The sequence below is a fragment of the Strongylocentrotus purpuratus genome, unplaced genomic scaffold (assembly GCF_000002235.5).
Source record: "Strongylocentrotus purpuratus isolate Spur 01 unplaced genomic scaffold, Spur_5.0 spur5_scaffold_3, whole genome shotgun sequence".
Taxonomy (NCBI): domain Eukaryota; kingdom Metazoa; phylum Echinodermata; class Echinoidea; order Camarodonta; family Strongylocentrotidae; genus Strongylocentrotus; species Strongylocentrotus purpuratus.
The window spans coordinates 29,787,706-29,812,824 of NW_022145609.1; the positions used below are offsets into that span (position 1 = coordinate 29,787,706).

A 25,119-nucleotide genomic window follows, 5' to 3' on the forward strand; every position below is an offset into this window, starting at 1 on the left:
GACATTAAGACATCCCCCGACATTAAGCCATCTCCCAACATAATGCAAAAGATAACAATACAATTGTATTTTCAATGTCAGGCTACTAAATGACTGGAACTCAATGCTAGCAGAGATACAATACAGCATTACAACAATACACAAGTTAAAGGCAAATTTGGAAGATATACTGTACATGTATGTTCACCCATAGAAAGTAATTTCTCACAATTTGCTGTCTTCAGCTGATTGCCCTTTTCACTGTAGTACAAAGTACAATGTTTTTTGTTGAATTTCATGTTTTATTGATTCTTTTCATTTCAGATTGAACATCACATAGTATCTACATACATTATGATGGATCATAAATCATAAAATTGATGATGGACTTTCTTTTGGGATCTAAAGTTACTAAAGAGGGCTAAACCCGGTAATGTGATTAATGATTTGCTTTGATTAATGATTTGTCAAAAGGGGGTTTGAATATATGTTAGATTTAATGTTATGGTTAAACAGTTTTAAAGACTAAGTCCACTCCAAAATAATTTGCTTTTAAAGGTACTATGTCCCTTTTGCAGCCAACCTCAAATTCTGTAGAACTTTGCAGGAATTATGAATATGTCATGTACATGTACAGTATGTCCTATCTGTGAAATTTAAACTTTAGCAGTGTCCTAATATTCAAATTATGCAAGGAAACCTGTTTACTTGCTAGACTTCACTGTCAGACACTATTGAGTGACTGACTGGCTTTTATTCCTTTGGTAATAACATGTACATGTATATAAAATGAGCTGTAAAGGGTATCATGAGCATATGTCTATATCAATAACCCACTTCTTGTGATGGCCAAAATTTAACTGATTGAATCTTTGTGCAGCATAAAACGTATGACCATTTGGTACAATGGTATGAAAATCAAGACTATAACTTATTGGCTCTATAGCTCCTAAGTCGATTTGACAACTAATAGTTGTTATTTTCCCACTTGAAGACATTTTCGAGTCCCACCTTTTTTAGAAAAAACCTAAATTAGTAATATCTTTCAAATGCCGTTGGAATTTAACCTTTTCAGTTTTTTGGCCTGCAAATGGGACATAGTACCTTTAAAGGCCCACTGCACTACTTGTAGCTACTTGCGCCCTCTTTATAACAAACAATGCCTAATCGGTGACCATTGGTCCCCCATGATCCTCTTTTTCTTATGTTAACTGAGAGCTGAGTTGAGATAACCACCTGTCCAGTGACCTTGTAGGGCAGTCTAATCCCTCCTGTAAACTACGGCAGATAAGCTTTAATAGATGCAGAAAAACAAGAAAAGCAGAACAAAACAAATTTGAGTAAAATCAGATAACTAATTAGGAAGTTATGATTTTTTTTTAAAGTATCAAAAACTATGGAACAATGGAAATCACTACACAAATTGTCAATTTAGTTATCAGTTTGTGATGTTATGTCCTCACTATTCATCAATCGCTGTACTTATATTTTAATCCCATTTATTTCCCTTTTTATCCCCCAGAACTTGGTTTCCCCATGCCTTTGCCCAGGTTATATGATTTGTATGATATTGCGGACATGACATTTCACAATATCTTTTATGAACTTTGAATTGATACTATTTTCTGAATATTCATAATTATTGATTTTTATACAAATAGTTTAAATTCACATGTTTCATGATTTAACTGAATTTGTTCAAACTCTACAGTGCGTCCCAGACAAAAACAAAACCGAGAATTATCAATGTTTAATCATAACTTAATCACAATTATAATTAATAAATGACAAATACCTGTAAAGCTTAGATCCTCCTCTTACATTTGATGCAACTCATTATAATGCATATTTCACGCATGAGTGATTAAAATCAATTTGAAGAGAAGGATCCAAAGAGTCATTTGGCGGGCGGTATCTGAATTTCAAAGAGAAAATCACATTTCTAGAAGTTCAGTATCTGCCCTATATATGACACCTCAATCAGGAAAAATGAGTGAGGAATAACAAAGTTCTGTGTGTAACTCTTTCAGATGGTGACATTTAATATAAAGGTCGGTCCCCAGACGTAAATAAACATATCTGATTGATACACGTCTGTAAACACCAAATTACACACACACACACACACACAAGGTATACACGCTGATGTCATGGGCTATTTATAGAGGCAAGTGACAGATTCTGCAGGCTGATATTGGGACATCGGTTCCGATCGGTGCAAGGTCATTGGGACCTGGTTTATAAAATTCCTGACATGACTCTTTAAAAATAATACTGGACATAATGGAAGGATTTTTTTATTTATATTTGTGGGTGATACAGTACATATTAAATTTAGTAACCAAGCAAAGTTTTCTTTACAGTTAATGGATCTAAAGATGAGTTGATTTATTTTTTTATGGGAAATGGTTAACAGAGATACAATTTGTTTTTGCATCATTGCCAAAAAACTAGATGAAAAACTTAAAAAACATTAAAATATTTTTTGTTTAGAAGATTTAAAGAAAATATTTAGAAGAAATTATATTATTTGCGGAAAGTCGGCAACAGTACAGGTTGTACTTTACATGTACTGGTAAAAGTGTAAGGCAGATTTATAATGAGCTATTAGTTATTACAATTAAAAGTTGAAATTTCAAGGGCACAATAACAATTGTTTTTGAGTGAAAAGGTTGCAATAGAAATAAACCATTCATGGACAGCTACCTGGGCATTCAAATTAAAAAAAAAGGTTAATGTTATGTTATTGTTCAATTTAATTTTAAATTTATGTATTATTTACTGCCAAAGTTATATCATTTAAAGAAATGGAACACAAGGGGTAGTGATATTTGTATTGAACGTGATCAAGTAGGGGATTTACATACTGTACATGTACAGCTGTACAGTATGTTTTGGAGTTGTCCAGTTCAAGTATTAGATTAATTTGGAAATATATAGATTATAGAATACATGTACATACAGTACACTGTAACAAGATGCTCCAATCAAAATTATATTTTGAAGATACAGTATGTTATTATATGGAATCCAAGCAACAGAGAAGGATGAAATTAATTTTGATATTGACTTTAAATGGGGTTAATGTCTCGCATGTATGTAACGAGGCAGGTCTGGATAATGATATGCAAACCCAACTATTTGAGCTTTCTTTAGTTTCTGAAGCAGATGTGTTAAAAGAAATATACAGCCTAAAGAATAAGAAATCGGTTGGTTTGGATGGGATCAGTTCTTACATAATGAAAACTTGTGCAACAGAAATCTTTAGAATTATAGCATACCTTATTAATAAGTCAATAACTGATGGGTAGACTAGTTCCTTGCCAGTGGAAGATTGCAAAGATTATACCATTGCACAAAAAAGGTGACAAATGTCAGCCAGATAATTACAGGCCAATATCATTACTGCCCTGTGTTTCGAAACTTTTAGAGAGGGTTGTTCAAAAACAATTACTTAATTACTTGAATGACAATGATGTATTTAATAGTGAAGGAGTAATCGGGCTTTAGATCGAAAACATTCCACAACTACTGCACTTTAATACTAAAGTAACTGATAAATGGCTTGAAGCAAATGATCAAGGGAAATATACTGGGTGTGTCTTTGTAGCTTTACATAAGGCATTCGATACCGTCAATTACCAAATTCTAATTAAAAAACTTTCTGATATTGGAGTACAAGGAACCTCATTAATATGGTTTCAGAATTATCTAATGAAAAGAGTACGTATCAGAACTTCCATAGGACAAACATTGTCAGAAGAATTATCCCTTGATTACGGAGTACCTCAGGGCTCAATACTGGGGCCACTGCTATTTTTAGTTTTCATAAACGATCTGCCTAGGTCTTTCACGAAATGCACTTTTATAATAATATAATAATAATAATAATAATAATAATGTAACTTATATTGCGCCACAGTTATGTATTATTCCCACAAAGATGTAGATGTGATTCAATCAGTTTTAAACGAAGAGCTAGGAAATCTACAATCTTGGATGAATGCAAATAGACTCTCTGTGAACTCCAGTAAAACAGTATGTATGCTGTTGGGGACAAGGTTAATGCTTTCTAAGCATGATATTCTCAATTTAGAGGTAAATGCCACTAAGCTAAATCAAGTAAAATGTTTCAAATATCTTGAAGTAAATGTAGATTGTGAACTTAAGTGGAATATCCATATAGAGCAATTGAACAAAAGAATTGGGAAAATGATTGGTTTCTTGAGGAGATTGAGGTGTTTTTATGAGTCAAATCTGAAACTAATTTATACATCTGTAATTATGCCTCACTTTGACTATGCAGATACTTTTTGGCAAACTGCAAATAATAATCATTTTGATCAACTTCAGAAGCTTCAGAATCGGGCAGGAAGAATTATTCTTCAGGTTAAACCTGGTGAACATACATGTACATGTATATCTATCTATTCAGCAGATTCACGATACCTTGGATTGGGAAACCCTAAAATCTCGACACCGGAGCCATACACGTACACATGTATGTGTTCGTTACTGTTTAAAAAATTTCATGAGCTACATGTACCACCTAAATATAAGACTGATAAATTTGTATTTAACGAAAAGTGTTGCAGGCTAAGATATAATAATAATTTAATGCTTCCGAAACCAAGAACCAATCAGTGTAAATGTACATTCTAATATCTTGGATCTGTGTTATACAATGAACTACCGGTACCTGTTAAGCTCCCTCAATAGGCACACTAAATTTGTTTAATAAACATGTTCAAAAATACTTCAATTATTTTGATATTTAAATTTCGCAATCCCATTGGCTTTTGCCATGAACATAATCAATTTAATAACAGACTAAATTAGATAATGTGTAGAATATTTTAAAACTAATTAAGTTAATTGTTAGCAGGGTGGGTGATAAGGGTGGGGTTGTATATTGTTACATTAGGGATGGTAGGGGATATTTGAATAGATTTTAATGATTTTTGTTAGTGTTTTTTGTTTAATTTAATTTAATTTAATTTAGTTAAGTTAAGTACAAGTACAATGTTTTTTTTTTTTTAATTACGACTTACTATTTTGTTATATCATTACTTATTATAGTATCATTAGGGTCTATAATATTGGACTCCATGGAAGAACAGGGCCATTAGGTTAATGCCTTAATTTAATGGCTCTGAAATGGACTATCCAACGGTTTTATCATTCTATCATTGTTATATGAGTCTTTGATTTTGTTATGTTATTGTTTTTATGATGATTTTCAGAAATAAAACAAACAAATTTCCAAAAAAATATTCAACTTCTTTGAGGGGGGGGGGGGGGGCACACCCCCTGCGTTCTTGTTCCTTGTTAGTTGTTTTCTTTTTAATTTGGCAAAAAGTATGCACCAAATCGAGCCATTTATCGATCAATTCTTCATCCCCCTGCGTGGCGCACCCATTCGCCCCCCGCCCCCCCCCCCCCCCCCTAACAAAATGACCTGGCGCCACCCCTGCGACAGCTAATATAATGTACTTACTTACTGCAGCCCGGCGAATCTTCTCTGCTTCTGGCAGTTCTGCCTTCTTGCAGGGCAGAGCTGAGTTGATGTGCTTGTATGACATGCCAAGGCAGCACCTGGCTAGGCCTAGGCTTGGCCGATGCTCAGGCGACGATGAACACGAGTCGTGAACGCCGAGGCCGAGTCAAGTCCGACCGATCCGACTCAGCTCCGAGTGAAACAACTGCAGCTCCAGGTTTTTTTTGCCACAACCAATAACATACAAAGATGCAGATTACGGAGATAGACCTGATTTATTTATTGAGTTTATATCCAACTTCTGAAGTACAGTAAGGTACGTTAACGCGAAAAGTGACTGGTTTGTATAATATTTTTTTCCCTAATTTAAATCGAAACAAGTTTCTGAAAATATAAAGAAAAATTGCTAGGGATCAGTACAAAATTAAGTGCGATGTGTTGCCGAAGTAATAACCGTTAGCGGTTATCAGAAGGAAGAAAAAGAAGAAGAAGAGGAAGACAACTGGGTGACTCTGGGTATTTGTGCTAATGCATTATTTCGTATACAAAATTTCATTGTATTTTTAAATTCTCTCCTCTAAATTAAGTCTTTCTCTACTGCTACTGTTTTTCATCTACATTACTTATTTTTTTCAGGGACCTATATTATACAAGTTTTAATAGGTTCCTCACATTCTAGTTAATCTATCATATGAATTGAGAATCATTGATATGCGCTCATTTATACTACAATTATATTTTATATTTTTTTATTTTATATGTATGTTTATATTTTCTGTAAAATGTGGAACAAATAAAACTTGAAATTTGAATAATAAGAAGAAACGAAGAAGAAGAAGAAGAAGAAATAATATAAACAGAACTTGAGAAGAAAAATTATATGAATAATTGGAAGAAGAAGAAGAAGAAAAGGAAGAAATATAGCCTACAGGCCTAAGAAGAATAATTTGAGAAAATCTATTTTAAAGAATAATCGGAAGAAGAAGAAAACGAAACAGAAGAAGAAGGAGATGAAAAAGAAAATGAAGAAGGAGAAGATCGAAGGAGAAGAAGAAGAAAAGAATGAGAATAATCGCTCTCCCTCTCTCCTTCATCATTCTTGAATATTTCCCTGTACTACACTGTCGCTCATAATAATATATTTTTTTACCCCAATTTATGGAATTATTTTGACAATGATTTATTCCTAATAAATCTAAATAATAGTAAACATTCTCAGATTTTATTGAATAATAATTTGCCAGTGTTGTTTTGCGTGACTGCTAAAGCATGTGTGTGCTAATATGCTTATCAAATAGGGGACCTACGCCCTTAAGTCATAAATGACAGTAATGAGGATTAATGCCCCACAAAGGGGCACTATCGACACCGTTTTGATCCTGGGGCCTCACAGTTACGAGGCCGTTGCTGTGCCACTGAACCATAACTGTACGCAGCGGTGGCTAGGGTAGCGGGGGCAGTTCCCACAAATAAAAAAATGAAAAATAAAATGCAATAAATTATCAATAATTCAAGTTGCATTTTACCCCGGTCCCTAACATAAAATAATCCTCTGTACGGCCATGCATTATGGCTCAAGGCATGGGCACACAGAATAGGAAGGTATTTGAATACCATTTTTAATGAATAAATTAATTCTATCGCATTGTTTAGAAAAACTGGCATTATTGATCCATATCTTTTTCTATATACTAGATACGTTCCTATTTAAACAATTTAAAATCACGGTATATATACTGACGGTTGTAGGTAGTAGGAAAGGAAAATGTAAAAAGATAAAGCAAAGAAGAAGAAAAAAAGGAATGACAGAAAGAAAGGGCTTTGAAGTTCTTTAATTATGCAATTATAGCTAGTATACTCAAAAATTGAATATTTTCCGGCTCGATCGTGATTTACTCACCGGGTAAGTTGGGCAGCATAATTATGTTATCATTAATAATTGTGGACCATATTAAATCCCCTTTTTTATTACATAGTGTTATACTCTTGTAAAAAGTCAAAACGAAATTTTCACTTCATGATAGGATTTACTGCACTACTTATAGCTACAAAAATGTACTTGCGCCCTCTATACAGCCAACAATGCCTAAGCGCCCGTTGATCCCCCATGATCCCCTTTTCTTATGTTAATTGAGAGCTGATTTGATGAGATAACCACATGTCAGTGACCTTGCAGGGAGGTCTAATCCCTCCATGTCAAAGTAGGATCATACCTTTCAAATGGTGTCAGTCATTCAGTATTTAGTTAAAATGTAATACGATAGTTTTAAAAGCCCTCAAAGTATAATACACATTTTGTCCAATTCTAAATAGTGCAGATGGGCGTTAAAGTTTGGGATGCTGTAGTTCATTTATGCAACCAAGCTGGATTCTTGAGAAATTTAAATGATATATTAATAATGTTATAATTTTTGTTCGCTGTAATTTTTATATCATTCGATGTAATCTATGTTAAGCTGGTTTATACTCAAGAATAAATTATAATTATATGTCATGCGTATACGTGTACGCATTTTGTTTACCGCCATTTTGTTTTATTTACCGCCATTTAAAATAAATGTGCAATTCAGCCACTGGCTGCGTTTGCGAGACATGTTTGAATAAAACCTTTATTGAATTGAATTGAAATGCTCCCTCATTGATACAATTCTCTTCGAGATCTATAATCGGAGAAATGGCCTCCATTCAATGAAAAACATTATGTCAAAGATTAATGTAAAAAGAACTAAATGTACAGTGATTTTGTTTTACTATACGAGACTTAAAAAGGCAATGCAACAGTATGGTTCAGTATACGTAAAAGTGAGTGGTTAAACCGTGACATAATTATAAGCAGGCGCGTAGCCACTGGTGGGGGCGGTCGCCCCCGCAAAAAGACCGGCAAAAGGAGAGAGAGAGAGAGAGAGAGAGAGAGAGAGAGAGAGAGAAAGAGAGAGAGAGAGAGAGGAGAAAAAAGGAAGGAAAAGGAAGGAAAAGGAAGAAAAAAGGAGCAGACAAAGAAATTAAAGATAAACTCCAGTACTGGTAAAAAAAAAAAATTAATTCTCACAGAATCAAACGAAACTTACACTGAATGTTCAAGATTACAAATAAATGACATGTGCCAAACAATTTTGGAAGAAAATGTATACTGGCTGAGTAATGAGCATAGAAAGACAAGGAAATCAAGGTAGTACTAGCGCTTGTTGTCTGAGCTTTCTATGTCGGAGTGCGTGTTACTTTACCAAGACTCGGTCAAATTTATTATGATTTTGATGACTCCAGAACTTTGCAGTGCACACCAATACTTATATGCTACATGATCAACTGTTTCTGATCCTTTCCACACCTTTTCTTTCACAATGCAATCGCATTACCAGTACTAAAGTTTATCTTTAAGAGTCGAGAACGTTACAACGAATCGTCTTCTTTCTCGAATTAGTAAATGGAACGTCAAAGCTTCTGCGCTTGTTGTTTATATTGGGAAAATAAACGTAACATCAAACTCAGATTGGTCAAAACCGTCATAGAGCCTTATTATGTATTTTGGCACAACCTTGTGCAAAATTTAGAGAACATAAATTATGTATTATTTATTACTAGTAAAAGGAAACTGTTTAAATGCTTTTAACTAGATTTGTGTGATCTAACCTTCTCATGCGTGCGGAAAATAAACATTACGTTGCATAAATCATTTTTATTACCACTTTTCATGAAATGATTCTGAAAATAAAGGTTTATTATTGATAGATCCATAACTTCTCAGAACTTTATCCGACCAATCTTTTTAATATTTTTAACCAAGTTTTAATATTGAGTAATATAGTTCTGAGGTTATAATAATAAACCATACGGTCACAAACTCACAATCATTTCATGAAAAGAGATTAGAACAAATATTTCAACTTTGGGGCAACAGTGCATATTGCAAGAAGTTTACAATGTGCGAACAACCAACATTAACAGTTTGCACTTACTGAGAATAGAATTGCCAGTCTAATTTATATCTGACCATCATCATTCCGAGTATACATGACCTTATTTTGGAACGCATCAAAACTTGAAACGAGATAGGCTGTATTGAAACATGTTCCCTCGCGTATTTTTGTTTCTTTCTCAAATGGGGCGCAAATTATGGGAATCCATTTCCGATGGCGTATAAGCAAGATAAGCAGAACCTTTGCAATCAAAGCCATTGTATATAGACCTACGAAATAGTTAAAGGTAAAGACCAGTATTGGAAACGCCCCAATTTCAAAAAATGAAATGGAAGCTTTCATTACCAATCATGTGAAAGAATATGTTTTGACTAATACATGATGATAAAAAATTTGCCGGGAAACCGCCTACTAATCCATATATTTGGTAAATTTGTTTCTCTCATGGTCTGTGAGAGATATAGGATAGTCCCATATACATCTTTCTGTGTATAGTGCTTGTAACTTGAATGGGCCAAATTTCTTATCATTTTGATGATTCCAGAACCTTGCAGATGCTAGATGCTAGATGATCAACCTTTTTTGATCGATTCCACAACGTTTCTTTCACAATGCAATCGCATGACCATAACTGGTCTTTACCTTTAACTAATATTTCTGAAAATAGGTCCCAGTAAAATAACAACTAAAACTAAAACTAATAAAGAAAAGAAAAAAATAATATAGTCGTCTGTTGTTGATTACCCCCTGTATAATCTTGCGGCGACGCCCCTAACAAAAGTACGTATTTGGGCTCATTTTATACCGTCATGGTATAGAACATAAGTTCGGTATGAATGTCATTATTACAATTTGACTTTTGATTCTGATCGTTGCTAAATGACAATTGCCAAATTGGGGATGAAAAACAGTCGTCGGCTTCAGTTTCGACTGATATGGAAAATTGAATTTGCGCATGCGCTTTTCATTTTCATTTGAATCGCAATCGAGAGTGTCGAACGACCTTTCACCGACCACGACTTCTTTCTCTTTTGCTGTGAAAATTCTCTTGATATATTTCATCTTACTACAGTTTGAGTAAATATAATCACCATGAGTGAAGGAAATTCTTTGGGAGTTGGAATGAACATCGACATTCAGAGGAGTGATGGTAAACAATCGTATTTTTTGCATGGTTACCTAAGTGAGTTTGCTGGGAGTGCAGTGCAGTGCTGAGTGTGAGAGAGTTACAATACGTTAGACAGGTACGCAACCCAGCCCAGCCCTGACTCATACCGGTGCGTGTTCACACATCTTGCCGCTTTCCGTTGCGAGGCGCGAGGCCGGGCCGCTCCGAGGCTACGCTACGGGTGCAGTAACTGCGTCGGAGCTCTAGAGCCTACACATAAGAAAACGATTCAAACAGCGGGTTGGGGCACATTTTTTTCGAATTGTACTCAAGAAGAAGTAATTACAATTTTGACTTTAAGTGTTTTTCGTCTCCTTTGAATGGATGCCCAGACTAAACAGAGCCCACTCTGGGCATCCGTTCAACCACTTGAAATTACAATTTGAAGAAGTCTTTGATGGGGAAAAAAGGGTGATTCCTCGTCCTAACTCAATTCATCCTGTATTGTACATATCGTCTATTCAACACGGCAAAGAGATTAGTATGCATGTGCACTATGTGCTGCACTGCTACCGCGCATGCGTACTTTCTCTTTGCCATGTTGATGAAGGCATTACTAGCTGTAGGGTGTCTGATCGCGCACCCGATGTTGTGTGCTAAAATTCTTCCCATAGAGATTACACGCATCCCTATGCAGTCTACGTGCATTGCGCGACCATGCAAAAAAAGTCTTTTTTTTTTTTTCAAAATCGAGATTCAAACCTTTATCTGTTGTGATCCTGAAGGTGATAATCAATAAATGAGGTGTCATATGAAAGAGCAGGTAAATTCCAATATTTCTAAAGGGGCGTAGCCCCCGAAATTCTAAAAATATCTTGGTCAAAACAGCAATTGAAACATTGTGTCCTGGCTAACTCTGAGGTTTGTCACTTTTGAGATATGACGCCCCGATCGATAAGTAGTCCCAGTCCTAAGGAACAATTCTATGTGCTTATATTTTCGCTAGCCCCCAGGGATCACAACTGATAACAGTTTAAAAATACCCTTCTCGCTATTTGGTGGATCAGCTAATTAGGGGGCGTGCGCTCCGCTCAGTCCAAACCATGGTTACATCGCGTAACATCTCCGCGCACGAACGAAACCCCAAATTCAAGTATGGGTGGCCATTCGCGGCATAGAACCCGGAAGTGAATACACGTTATAGTCAATGGCAATATCACGGAGACATCTCCGCGATATTGCCATTGACTATAACGTGTATTCACTTCCGGGTTTATTGTGCGACGAACGCCAACCATACTAGTCAATGGCACATGTCGCGGAGACAGCGTAGCTCAAGCTGCAAGTCGCGGATTGGCTTAGCAGCATGCGTACGATATGCATACGCTTGCATATCGCGCGATACAGCTGTTTGGCTAAATTTAGCAAAACAACATCACTCTGCGTAGACGTCTTTTTCGTCGATTTTGACCAAAATGATATGAATATACCAGCGTTTTGGAGGGGCTGTAACTTTTGATAGAAACATCGGTGAGACTTGAAATTTTAAATGTATTATTCTGATAACATCTTTTATTCAAATATCAAACAAAAATGGTGAAAAACGATCCCAAATTGAAAATTGAAAAATCGTTCAGACACCCTACTAGCTGTGCTGCCATTACGGCGCTCTAGCATTTCAAATTCAAAGAATTAATTCCTGCCAGGTACCTATTTAGTAAATTTACATCACCTGGGTTGAGTGTGGCAAATGAAGGTCAATGTCTTGGCCAAGGATATTAGTGCCATGGCGGACTCGAACCGCAGACCTTGTGATCGACAGTCCAGTGACGTAACCACTCTACCACGACACCTCTATTATTGTTTCACAATAGATTAGATTTCACTTTGGTTTGGATGTTATTTGGGAAGACCAAGATGACAGTTGTTTACAATAGTCAAGTCAAACTTTTAATAGTCTGGTATCCGACCGTCCATGGCACTATCCGTTTTCAATTGGACGGTTTCGTTTTCCCGTTTAAAAAAAAAATGTAAGAATTTTTTTTATAGGAAAATCAAAAGAAATCACATTTTCAATAAATAGTGTACATAATTAGAAACAAAATCACTAAACAAAAACAAGTTTGGGCGACATTATAGTCATCATAAGTCAGCCCTGACTGTTGAGTGTTGAATTGCAGAGCAACAATCTACATGATAACAATCAATTGCAAGATTGTACATGTGGATTGAGAAGTTGACTCGTAAAACTAAGTTCCCAGCCTTGAAATACATGCACAATACAAAACTGATGCCATTTAAATCCCAAATCCTGACCTCTGCAAGCTATAAACATGAATACACGTGCGTACTAGATTCATTACACTGTAGCTTCATAAACAAAGTGAAACCTAGTCATTGTTCCAAAGTATGCCCGACAGTAAAGTCTCTGTTTTTGTTCAGTGATTTTGTTTCTAATTATGTACATTATTTGTTAATAATGTGATTTCTTTTGATTTTCCAATTAAAAGACAAATTAAAAAAAATAAAAGTATTAAAGGTGAATTCAAAGAAAATCACAAATATGTCAACTAATGTATCACTAGAAACTGGTAAGCTAAAAGATGGCAATCGTACAAGTTATAGGTCAACTACATATCGGGTGATTTATAAAAATACAAATACAACCACCTCCATAGCAGCTGGGATATATGAGAGATTCGCCGGAAAAATAACGATGTTTTAATGACGTCAGTGCTATATGGACCAACACTGCCCAAGCAGACGACATTCCATAGAGAATGAACATAATTGCAAAGCTATTATTTCTCAAATTATAATGAGTTTACTGTATATAAATGTAATGGCATGTCAAACCATTCAAAAGGGGATATGACCCGATTCTGATAACTAAAATATTTTGCTTGTAAATACACAGGATAGGGGTTACATGTAATTAACAATCAAAGAAACCAGACTTTCAAATTGAAAATAACCCCGGAATGATATTAAGGACAGAATTTGTTCCCTCTTGAAACGCCAAACATACCCCGGTGTGTGCAGCTGAATATACAATGGCGTCTTATTTTGTTTACAAGCGACAGATTCCTTTATTTTTGTATCGCTGCATTTGTCATCAAAATAAAAACATGCGCGGGTTTTAGAGTGAGGCAATAGATTATACATTTAGCCTGACGGTAGTGAAGTAAGAGAAAGAACTCAAGAGAAGATGAAAACACAGGCACTGAAAATGTGTGAGATGTCATGGGACATCGTCTGCTTGTGCAAATCATGTCCATACTGTGATCTCACACATCTAAGCAGCGTTCTGAGAGCTCTTCAGGTGCTATGCCGGGGCTGTATTTAAGCGTTTTGTAATTAATAATAATCATTACCTCAAATGTTTCCAAGCATTAAATTTTGATAACCTTGTTGAATCAAAGTTTCAACTTTGCAATAATGAAAATAAAGTTAGTTTTTAAAATCAATGAAAACCGTCCGGTTTTGACTGGCGATTAAACGGAATTGGAGATATCCATGATGTTACAACTTTGGTTTACAATGCCATTGTTTGCTTTCATTACAGTTCAGGCTGAAAAATCACTTACCAAAAAAATCAAAACCCTCATTTTTTTTAGCACCCATATAAATGATTTTACCAAATGCAAATAAGTTTGTTTTTTGAAAATGGTAGTATAATACTGTAAAAGTAGAAATATTGGTGACCAGTATATTCATTTTTGCTGATCTCGCGCTAAGATCAGCAAGCGCTAAGATCGGCAAGCGCAGAATTTAGAACTCGCGAAAATATAAGCATGAATTCTTATGCAAGTTTTGAAAGGGCTAAATTGTATGCAATGCGAACCAGTGAAGAACTAGCGAACATATTTTGGGGTTGCTCAGCCCAAAAATTAATCATGCGAAAATAACAGCATTTACAATTACAGTGTCTGAAAGATTCTTTTACTAATATGATACTTCAATAATGTCAATTGTAGAAATACGTGATGTTCCTTGTACTAGAAGGTTTATTTAAAAAATCAAAATGACTTAAAAAGGATTAAAAAGGATTAGTAACTTTGAAACAAATTTTTAATTAAAAAGAAAAAGAAATTCTCTTTCACCCTGCATTTGACAAAATACATTATGACAGTAGATCTCTTTACTGACTCTAGTTGTGAAAATAATTCCAGTGAAGTTTCCATGTACATGTACACTGTACATTGTAGTTTGTACACACATTTACATATTGCACTTTTGGAGTGATTGTAAGTAATGCTATGGTCACATTACCCAAAAGTAGCGCGGAGTTAAAATTTGGGCGGTGCCTGCTCACTTTTCACACGGTGCCTGGGCGGTCGCCGCCGGGACACCGACCTAATCGCTGGGCAATGCCTAATTCCAGCAGCGACCGAGCAGGCTACTGATCGGTCGGTCGCTGCTCTGATTTGTGACCATAGCTTGAGGCCATTAAAAAAAAAAAAAACCGTATTTGCCGGCGTAAAGGCCTCAGTATTTTTGGAAGAGAAAATATCAAAAAGTCGGGGTGCGGCCTATGCGGCGAAAGAGTAAAAAAAAATTTAAAAAGAAAGTCAAAACCAGCACGAATTTGCTCATATGGGACTAGATCCATGATCGGTACAATAACTATACATTTCTACACATTTTACCGACAATTTTATCTTGCATTGTTAACATGAAGACGAAAATAAACTTCCAAAAACAACATCTGCCGATAGATCTTGATCTAAGTTCGTGCCAATGCATTGCAAAAGTAAAAGAAGGGCACGTTTAACGGAGCTGCCGCGAAGCATCCAGTACGCGTAGTCGCTATTTTGAATCCATTTCAATACACAAGAGAGGGGCGCAATGTATAGATCACAGAAAACTACATAGGCTAACATCAGTGCGGGATGGCCAAGCGGTCTAAGGCGGTGATTTTAGTCACATCAACATTTGCAACATTTGCAAGAGATCAAATCCCGACTTCGACAAAAGTTTTTTTTTTTTTTTTTTAATTTTTAATTTTTATGTCAAAATCGGGGGTGCGGCCTATACGGCACTGCGGCTTATCACCAGCAAATACGGTACATGTTTAGCATCCACGCCCGCCTCCTTTTTATGCCTCCGCCACCGAAGGTGGTGCCGGAGGCATCATGTTTTCGGGTTGTCCGTCCGTACGTCCGTCCCTTTTGACCGTTATCCCATATCTCAAGAACCATTTAAGATTTAAACTTAAGACTCGGGAATAGTATTTATCACCATAGGAAGACGATCTGATTAGATTTTGGAGTACGTAGGTCAAAGGTCACAGGTCACAGAGGTCAACTTATGAAATTCCTTGTATTGAGTTTGTTAGCGCGATATCTCAAGAACCATTTGAGATTTAAACTTCAAACTTAAGGATAGTATGTATCACCATAGGAAGACGATCTGATTAGATTTTGGAGCACGTATGTCAAAGTTCAAGGGTCACAGAGGTCAACTTATGAAATTCCATACATTGAGATTGTTATCATGATATCTCAAGAACCACTGGAGATTTAAACTTCAAACTTAGTGATAGTGTGTATCACTATAGGAAAACAATCTGAATACATTTTGGAGCACGTAGGTCAAAGGTCAAGGGTCATAGAGGTCAACTTATGAAATTCCATACATTGAGATTGTTATCATGATATCTCAAGAACCACTGGAGATCTAAAAACTTCAAACTTAAGGATAGTATGTATCACCATAGGAAGACGATCTGAATAGATTTTGGAGCACGTAGGTCAAAGGTCAAGGGTCACAGAGGTCAACTTATGAAATTCCATACATTGAGATTGTTATCATAATATCTCAAGAACCACTGGAGATTTAAACTTCAAACTTAATGATAGTGTGTATCACCATAGGAAGACAATCTGATTAGATTTTGGAGCACGTAGGTCAAAGGTCAAGGGTCACAGAGGTCAACTTATGAAATTCCATACATTGAGATTGTTATCGCGATATCTCAAGAACCACTGGAGAATTTTCACTTCAAACTTAATGATAGTATGTATCACCATATCATAATATCTCAAGAACCACTGGAGATTTAAACTTCAAACTTAATGATAGTGTGTATCACCATAGGAAGACAATCTGATTAGATTTTGGAGCACGTAGGTCAAAGGTCAAGGGTCAAAGAGGTCAACTTATGAAATTCCATACATTGAGATTGTTATCATGATATCTCAAGAACCACTGGAGATTTAAACTCCAAACTTGTTTAAATTGCTCTATGGCGAAGGCATCATTTTCGACTGCGCGCAGTCAAAATTCCATCTAGTTTTGTTCTAGAACAAATTCAGCCACTGTGTTCTACATGTACATGTACATGCATTCTTTGATGTTTATCTACATGTGTAGGTTTCAAGGACTTTATAAATCTAAACATATATGTACATGTACTGTATAATGGGATGTATTTTTTTTTAAGTATTCACTGTACATGTACTGAATTTAAAATGCATTAAGGTGAATTTGGTTTCTATACATGGACTTGTAATTTGTCTAGTATCCTCTAGCCTGGATAGTGGATACATGTAGAAAGGAAGAAATTTTGCTTTTTATTCTTGAGAAATGTATCTTGACTATCTTCACCATCTTCACTAATCAACTACACAAAGAAAATTGACAATTTTCAATGGCTGAGTAGCCTGAGTAGGCGGATGGAGATTGGAGATCTTATCAAAACTGCAACATACCGTACACATATGTGCAAAAGACTACCGTAATGAAAATTCTTTTTATCATCTTCTGACAATATGTACAATGTACTAATATCTTTGTTTTGAATTTCAATTGATGGGCTACTGTACAATCTACAAAGTCATGCGCAGTGTATTTGGTGTACTGTACATGTACATGCTATGCACCCTGTCTGGTGAATACATGCTTGCTAATATATTATGTGAAGCAGGCAGGCAGAGAGGCAGGCAGAGAGGCAGGGAGAGGAAGGGAGGCAGGCAGAGAGGCAGGGAGACGGCTGAGGACTGAGACTCACTCACTCTCTATTATTAGTGAGATGAGTCAGACGAGCTACGGTGTCTCCTTGTTCCTGTGTGTGATCCTTACAAGTAACCTACTCAATACATACTGTACATGTGCGTTCACGTGTTCTCTATCGGGGCAACTCCAATCCTCTGAATTTACAATTTAAATTGAGTGCTGGTGTTTTCTTTTGGTATTCATTAGGCCTATAGTATTCATAATGATTTTGTTAACTTTTGTATTACAGCTGGGAAAAAAGTTAATAGACATACAGTGTTTACAGTACAGTTGTATACATGTCAGTAGTACCGGTAGATCAATCCACTTTTGAGCATGATTTGACATGGTTCATCAAATGAAAATTTCATGGATTTAATTAGCTGTAGGTCTCTATATAGACACATGGTATATATTTCAACTTGCATGTAACCATTTATTTACACATCTTCCACTTTGCTCTTTAGGCTCTTTTCTAATTTTCAACACAAAATATTATCTATGAATGCTCACTACATAGAGAAAAAATGAACAAAACAGGATGTTAGGGGGTTATTAGCAGTTGGTCCCTGGGCCAAAGTTGGCCTGAGCCCCCTCCCACCCACCCCTCCTAGTACATGTATGCACTATGCATTGACCCAATGTCTGGTGAATGTACATTACGCTGAAGGACAATACTATAAAGAGACTTGAATGTCATTTTTGGTTTGCTGGTGACATGTACAATGTAGCTTTGTACAGTACATGAACATGATTCGTAAATAACCCACTTATGGTTTGTAGATAACCCACTTATAATTTTTTTTGTTTACATCAAGTGATGAAAGATTAGGTGTTCTTTTTTTATGAGTCAGAGCTTCTCTAGATGCCTAGTTCATTCTTCAAGATGTACAGCATGCTACATTGTACATGTGTAGTCTTAAAGAGAAGGTTGAGTTCTGGGAAGAGGTGAAAAATAATTTGTGAGCATCCTTGTTATTATGCAAGTGTGGAAGAACATTAGATAAAACATGTTCCCTGAAAAGCATGGCTCTAAATATGTCACATAACATCGTAAAAATTGGGACGGATTTTTTCACCACATGTTCGTGGAGTCCCTTATACATCTTTCTGTGTACAGTATTTGTAACTTTACCAAGACTTGGCCAAATCTCTTATCATTTAGATGATTCCAGAACCTTGCAATACACACAAATACGCTAGATGATCAACCTTTTCTGGTTGATTCCACACCGTTTCTTTCACAATGCAATCGCATGGCCAGAACTTAACTTCATCTTTAATGCACATGGTGATATTAGTGACCAATTATGAGTTGCATGTAGGTTTATCATCTAAGCAGTGCTATCAATCATGTAGAGTGAGAGACGTAGGGAAGAAGACAGGATGGATAATTTGACCATCTGTGTCAGGATTAAAATCCCAGACAGGCTTCATGGGGTTCATATCGTGAGTCTAGCCTTCATTCAAGATCAAGGTTTGACTTGTGAGAACCTACATGTACGTTTGTAATTGTACTCAACTGTTTCACTTTACAAATTAGTATTAGAGTTGACTTCAATATATATATATTTATTTATTTCTGTCCATTAATCGAGGATATGCAAACATTAAATGCCCTTTTACTCTCATGTACTACGTACAAATGCTATTAGTAAGCTAAATGTTTAACCTAATAAAGGCTCGTTGACTGGGTGCTGGCCGTATTGTGGAAATAACAATTTATGAAGTCCCTGGAGTTTAGGCTAATGTCAAGACAGGAAAGCTCTTTGTTTGGGTGTGGATTGCTTACTAATTCATTACGCATTTTGCTCCATCTCCCTGGTTTTAAAGGTACAGGTGCACAACACTGCATGCACATGTGTCTGTTATTTAACATTGAAATTTGAATAATGTAACTGTATTTTGACTTTTTGGCTCACAAGCGAACCACATGCGAAGCCTGCATAGATGTATTTGGTATAGGATTGAGCTACTCTGATTCCTGTGTGTTCAGCAGATTATTCTACAATTGCAATGTAGGCCTATAGATGTAAAATGATGAACATATTAAGAAAGAGAATATTTGAAGAAAACTGATCAAATAGTACTACATACACTGTACGTGTATCATACATGTAATTAATCCCCTTTCACTGTATAAAGTGTATTTTCTAATTTCTACGATTCATCATTCAGAAAGGGAATACATGTATAGCTTGCCTGGCATTTTGAAGTTGTACATGTACAGTGTATACTGGGCATTTAGTACACAATTCCCCACCATATCAATTGAATTAAACATGTAGTACACTCAACAGTACAAATTTAAGCCATTTGCTCTGAATATTTATGGGGATAAAAATAGGCCTTCAAGGCTACATACTGTATGGTACATTTTGGTCAACATGTCATATGTGTGTAAAAGGCTGATGAACTGCAACATTAACCAGGGTATATACAATATGTGTGTATTATCATTATGCCTACAGTCTTTAGAGCTCATATGTTTATCTGTAGCAAAGCAAGTGTGGGTGTCGTTGTTTACATGCATCAGTACAATCACTAATAATTTGCTGAACGCACCCATCTGTTCTGGGAGCTAGCTGTCACAGTTGCAGCAGTTCTTTTGTTTGAGCTCCTGTGCATAGTATCCAGGTAGCAGAGATTGTGAGGGTGTGGATTTGTATTTTAACGATATTGATTTCTCCTGATACATGTATTAGAGCTAGATTGCGATGCATTGGTTATTGATATCAGAGGAATTCCAAATGTTATGTTGTCTGCTGTAAATCTACTTGTGCATATTTATAGTGTACATTATATTGACACAGTATTCTACATTGACAATTTTCATGATCTTGTAGATTTTTTTATGATGAAATTAATGAATGTTCAATTGACTTTAAAACTGAGTTAAAACAATTTAGAGGAGTCAAATATTAAAATACAGTTTAACAAATTATGTAGTGTTTAAATGATAATGTTATGAATGCATGGTACATGTATGTATTAATGCAGGTTACAAAATAACCAGAGCTGTTTTAGGTCTAGAGTTACATGCACAATAAGTAAATTTACCCATTGAAATAATTTCTTCTTTTGACCGTTGGCAAGTGATGGCTTTTTGATGAGTTTCTGCTAACCACTCCCACCTCCTGTGTGTTTTAACTGCATTAAATATGTGAAAAATGTTATGTGTGAAGGAGAGACATGTTTGATTTGATGATGTCTATTGTTTTTTTTTTTATATTATAGGTAGAGTACACTCAGCATGCATCAGTGGAATCAACCCAGGTACAGACAGTGTTACAGTGGAATGGTTTGAAAGAGGTGACACCAAAGGAAAAGAGGTAATTGAGTTTGATTTATAACTGTTTCGAAACATTACTCTTCTCTTGCAGGAGCTTAGTCTTTCATTAACAATGTATTAGTAAAAATATTTTTAAAAAATAAAATAAAAACAATTATTTATTTTTTATTTTGTATTATTTATTAATTTATGAGGATAATGATTATTTATTTATACAAATTATTATTATTTAAACAAATTTTATACGCATGTTTACATTTCCCCCCTGTATTTTTTCAATGCTTTTAACATCACCATCTCATGGGTGTATTTATTACTCTTCTATCCATCTCTCTCATCTCACAGATTGAGATATCAGCCATCTTTGCCCTGAACCCTAACCTAGCAGCCCCAGCTGAGCCCCCTGCTCCGGCCCCAGCGGTAGCCCCTGCACCCGCCCAGTCACAGATCCCTGCACCCAAGAGCAGAGTCAGCAGTGCTAAGGTTGCTCCTCCAGAACCCAATAAACCTTTATCTAAAGCTACTCCAAGGGAAACCAGAGGTAAGAATCACAGCAGAAGATATAAAGAAACATTCGTAATGAAGGTACAGTCTCTTCATGTAAAGGATGTCATTGTAATATTTAATGGCCACATTTCTGAAAAGTTTAGTGGCCTGCGATTATTTCTTGGCTTGTAAGAGAACCTCCAGAAATACACCCTGACTAAAACAATCTTTGGCATCTTTATTTGCCTATGAAGAAGGCAATACCTAAACAGAGTTTAAAGGGCATCGTATGTAGCTGTAGACTTAACATGCACTTCACAACATTTGAATATATGATTTAACCTCAGTTTCAAGAAGAAGTTTGAAACTCAAGTATTTTAAATTCATGTGAAACTAACCAAACAACAAGTATCAAACAAACCAATACCTCTTTATGGGATAGCATTATTATGAAAGCCTTTAACAGGCACATTTACATGTATATGGGCCACTTAATCCATGTGAGCCACATTTATTCTCCCTCAAGTGGCCTTAAGATATTAAGGATTGACTTCATATTTTTCTGGACTATTCTCAAACTTCAGATGTGGGTGATCTTTACTATTAAAGTGTGTTGCTCTGCCTTGTGTGTGCTACAGTGCTACAGTATGCAACACATTCCCTCAAATTTAAATCATGAAAATATCACATTATGTTATGATTTAGTAATTATTTTGATTTGCTGTGAACTAACCCATTCACCACTAAACAGCCTTGTTCCAACATACTGGTACACCAAATTTTCAGTGTGATTTTGTTCCCCATCCTTTGATTTCATTCTAAGAGCAAGTGTGAACTATAAAGTATTACAGTGTACATGTAGCTTAAAGATTCTGTGCTTTCAACTTTTACCAAGTATCAAGTTGCATGATAAACATCTAGATAAGTTGTGGGGAAAAAATAAACATGGTATTATTCAGAATGATTCAGTCGAAAAAAGGAAAACTGTAAGGCCTTATATTGTATGATCCCAAATGATAGTATCAGCTACAGAGTTCCTGGAAATTATTTGTGACTCAAAAACATTTAAGGTCATGCACATGGATACTATAGGCCCGTCTTCACTATCTCGAGATTGCCAAATATCCAGCTATTTGAACTATCCCGATCGCAAACTATCCAGCTATTTGCGTCTTCATTAGAACGAAGTAGCAAATTAGCTGGATAGTTGGTCGGGATAATATCCCAAGATATCTCGGTCTAGTTTGCAAAATATCCCACTATTTCCGAACTAGCGGGATAGTTTGCGACCGTCTTCATTAGACCTAAGTCCGGAGTCAAAGATCCCGATCCCATCATGCACAACGATTTCCGGTTCGCACATGCGATCTATACCGCTCAGCGCGCTAGTACAACCACTGACCTCGAGTAAGCACGGAAAACCGCAAACTAGACTGAGATATCTTGGGATATTATCCCGACCAACTATCCAGCTAATTTGCTACTTCGTTCTAATGAAGACGCAAATTAGCTGGATAGTTTGCGATCAGGATAGTTCAAATAGCTGGATATTTGGCAATCTCGAGATAGTGCAGAAACGCCTTATAAGAATGAGTGATCTTTTCATAGCACCCAGTAATCTACTTTTCTAGTTTATTTCAGTAGGAGACCTTGACCTCTGTTTTTTCTCCTCATTTGTCTCTTTTCTGTTTCTGTCCTGTCAGATCTCCATCTCTCTGTTGATCAGTTTCTATTAAAAAAAGGAATTCTTCTGTGTTTTTCTTCTTCCCTGTTCTAGTCTCTTCTCTCCGTTCTCCCTTTTCAGTTACTTGTCTTTCTCCATCCTCCTGAGTACCTTGATCTGTAATATTCTCCCAACTTTACTCCTCACCTGTATGACAAGACCTGATAGTAACTTAGCCAACACCGTAGCTATTTGGCAAGACCTGACTGTATATCCATTTGTCAAGAGTTTATTTTATGTTACCCCATACATGTACTTGCAGTCCCGCATAACTCAAATATCTCCACAACCTTGAATTTGATGACATTTCCTGAGGTAATGCCAGGCAACGAGCCTTACGCAATTTGACGATTAGTGATAGAATGTCAGTGACTTGCAGGCCAAGCTAGTATTTACATGTTCAGGTCTGTCTTCATGTAGGGCACAAGAAAGGTTCCTGAACACGATTAGAGGCCTGTAATATCCCTGATATTGTGTTTTTTAGAAATCAGCCATTAGACCAAGTTAGTTTCTCATTTCATTACATATTGTACATCATGACTTTCATGTTTTGTTTCTTAGGTGCATAGTACGAATAAATGTGTGTCTTACATGTATCTTGTATGTGTGCCATTGCCGTGACGAAAAGCTACTAGAGTTGCTAGTGGTTCATTGATGCAGCCAGGGCGAGATTATTTTAAACAAAATATGTTATAATTGTGTAAATTGACATTACATGCAGGCTCTACTAGAGGCTGCAACATTTATTTTTTACATCCCCATTGACATTCCCCTCCAAATGAACAGTGTTGGAGGAAAGGAAACTGCCTATTAAAGGCTGCCAGAGAGTCTAGGCTTGAGGTGGGGAAAAAAAAACCAAACAGTCAAACAAATTGGGAAAATGGCTGAATGTTAATATTCCCTTTTGACTTTAGAAAACATTAAAGAGAGGATTTTCAGACTGAAAAGCTGGTTAAAAACCATAGTAATACATATCAAGAGAAAGTGGAAGGAAAAATCTTGTAGGATAATGATAAGAAAGTTATTAATTTTTAAGTTGGAATCAAATGCGAATTGGCATATATCTCCCTTTATCATTTCAAATCATTTTAAAGGGAGTACTATTTATAGGACAATACGCAGATCTGGTAAGTATCTTATTATTTTGCAAAACCAAAAAGGCAACATTTTTAGCATACACCCTGTACATTTGTTAGCTTAAATAGTGTAATCTCTTATAATAAATGTACAGTATACCATAACTTCAACAACTCTTTTTACATGCTTTACATAAAGTATATTTCAGCTGCAATACATTCAGTGTACATTCATGCAGCACTCAATGTACCCATTTCTACATGCTACATCTCCCATTCCTCCCAATAACATGTGCACTACATTTCCAGGCATTTAATTGGAGCAAATTCTTTCAATTAAGAAACTTACCCCCCAATCAGTTATACCGGGGGGAGAGACCCGAGGGTTACAGTGATTCAGTTCGCTTTTCGCCTCCCTGGCACAGGTGACGCCAAATCAGTAATAAGAATAATAATAATAACATGTACTTTACTTATAGCCTTGTACTAAAAATACTGGTGTATTGAATGCTTGGCTCATGAAATAGGAATGTGAATCTTGGGTCATAAACAAGATATGTACAATACTACAAATGTGTTTTACATTAAGAATAGGTGAAATTGAATTTGAATGTTTCTCCTCTACATTTATTCAGAATTTTTTTAGTCTAAATGTGTTTGAAACAAGTGAACATGTAGAGCAAAAATATGGCACATGTTTAAAACTCAAGACATCATGTACCGGTACATGTATCAAGTGTCTATGAATGCAACTGTACATTTCTCATATAACCTGGTACCGTAGTCATTATGCATACATTACCTGTACGTATAATGAATGTAGAAACATTCAATTAATTTCACTTAACCTAGATGTAGATGTAAATCTTGACAGTTTAGAGTAGACTACTAATAGCTGGGTATCGGTAAGTGGTTACTGGTGGCAATATTGTTTAATACAGAAATCTTTTATGATTACATTTATACAACAAAGTAGACTAGAGGAAGCTAGGCTACTGGTGATTTAAAGAAAAGTTTATTAATGCTTTTTACTTCTCTTTTCTTG

At 35.9% G+C, this 25,119-nt stretch overlaps 1 protein-coding gene across 2 annotated transcripts in view; it reads left to right on the plus strand.

Moving 5' to 3' along the window:
- Positions 1–10,352: 10,352 nt before the first annotated feature.
- LOC754092 (kinesin-like protein KIF2A) overlaps positions 10,353–25,119 on the plus strand; it is a 36,150-nt gene continuing 21,383 nt past the window's right edge. Inside the window, exons 1-3 of one of the 2 annotated variants that reach the window (XM_030996052.1) lie at positions 10,353–10,543; positions 20,735–20,829; positions 21,135–21,330. In XM_030996052.1, coding sequence (XP_030851912.1) covers positions 10,486–10,543; positions 20,735–20,829; positions 21,135–21,330 — 349 coding nt within the window. In that variant the 5' untranslated portion in view covers positions 10,353–10,485. The remainder of the gene's footprint in view (positions 10,544–20,734; positions 20,830–21,134; positions 21,331–25,119) is intronic. The other variant, XM_030996051.1, reaches the window with a different exon arrangement.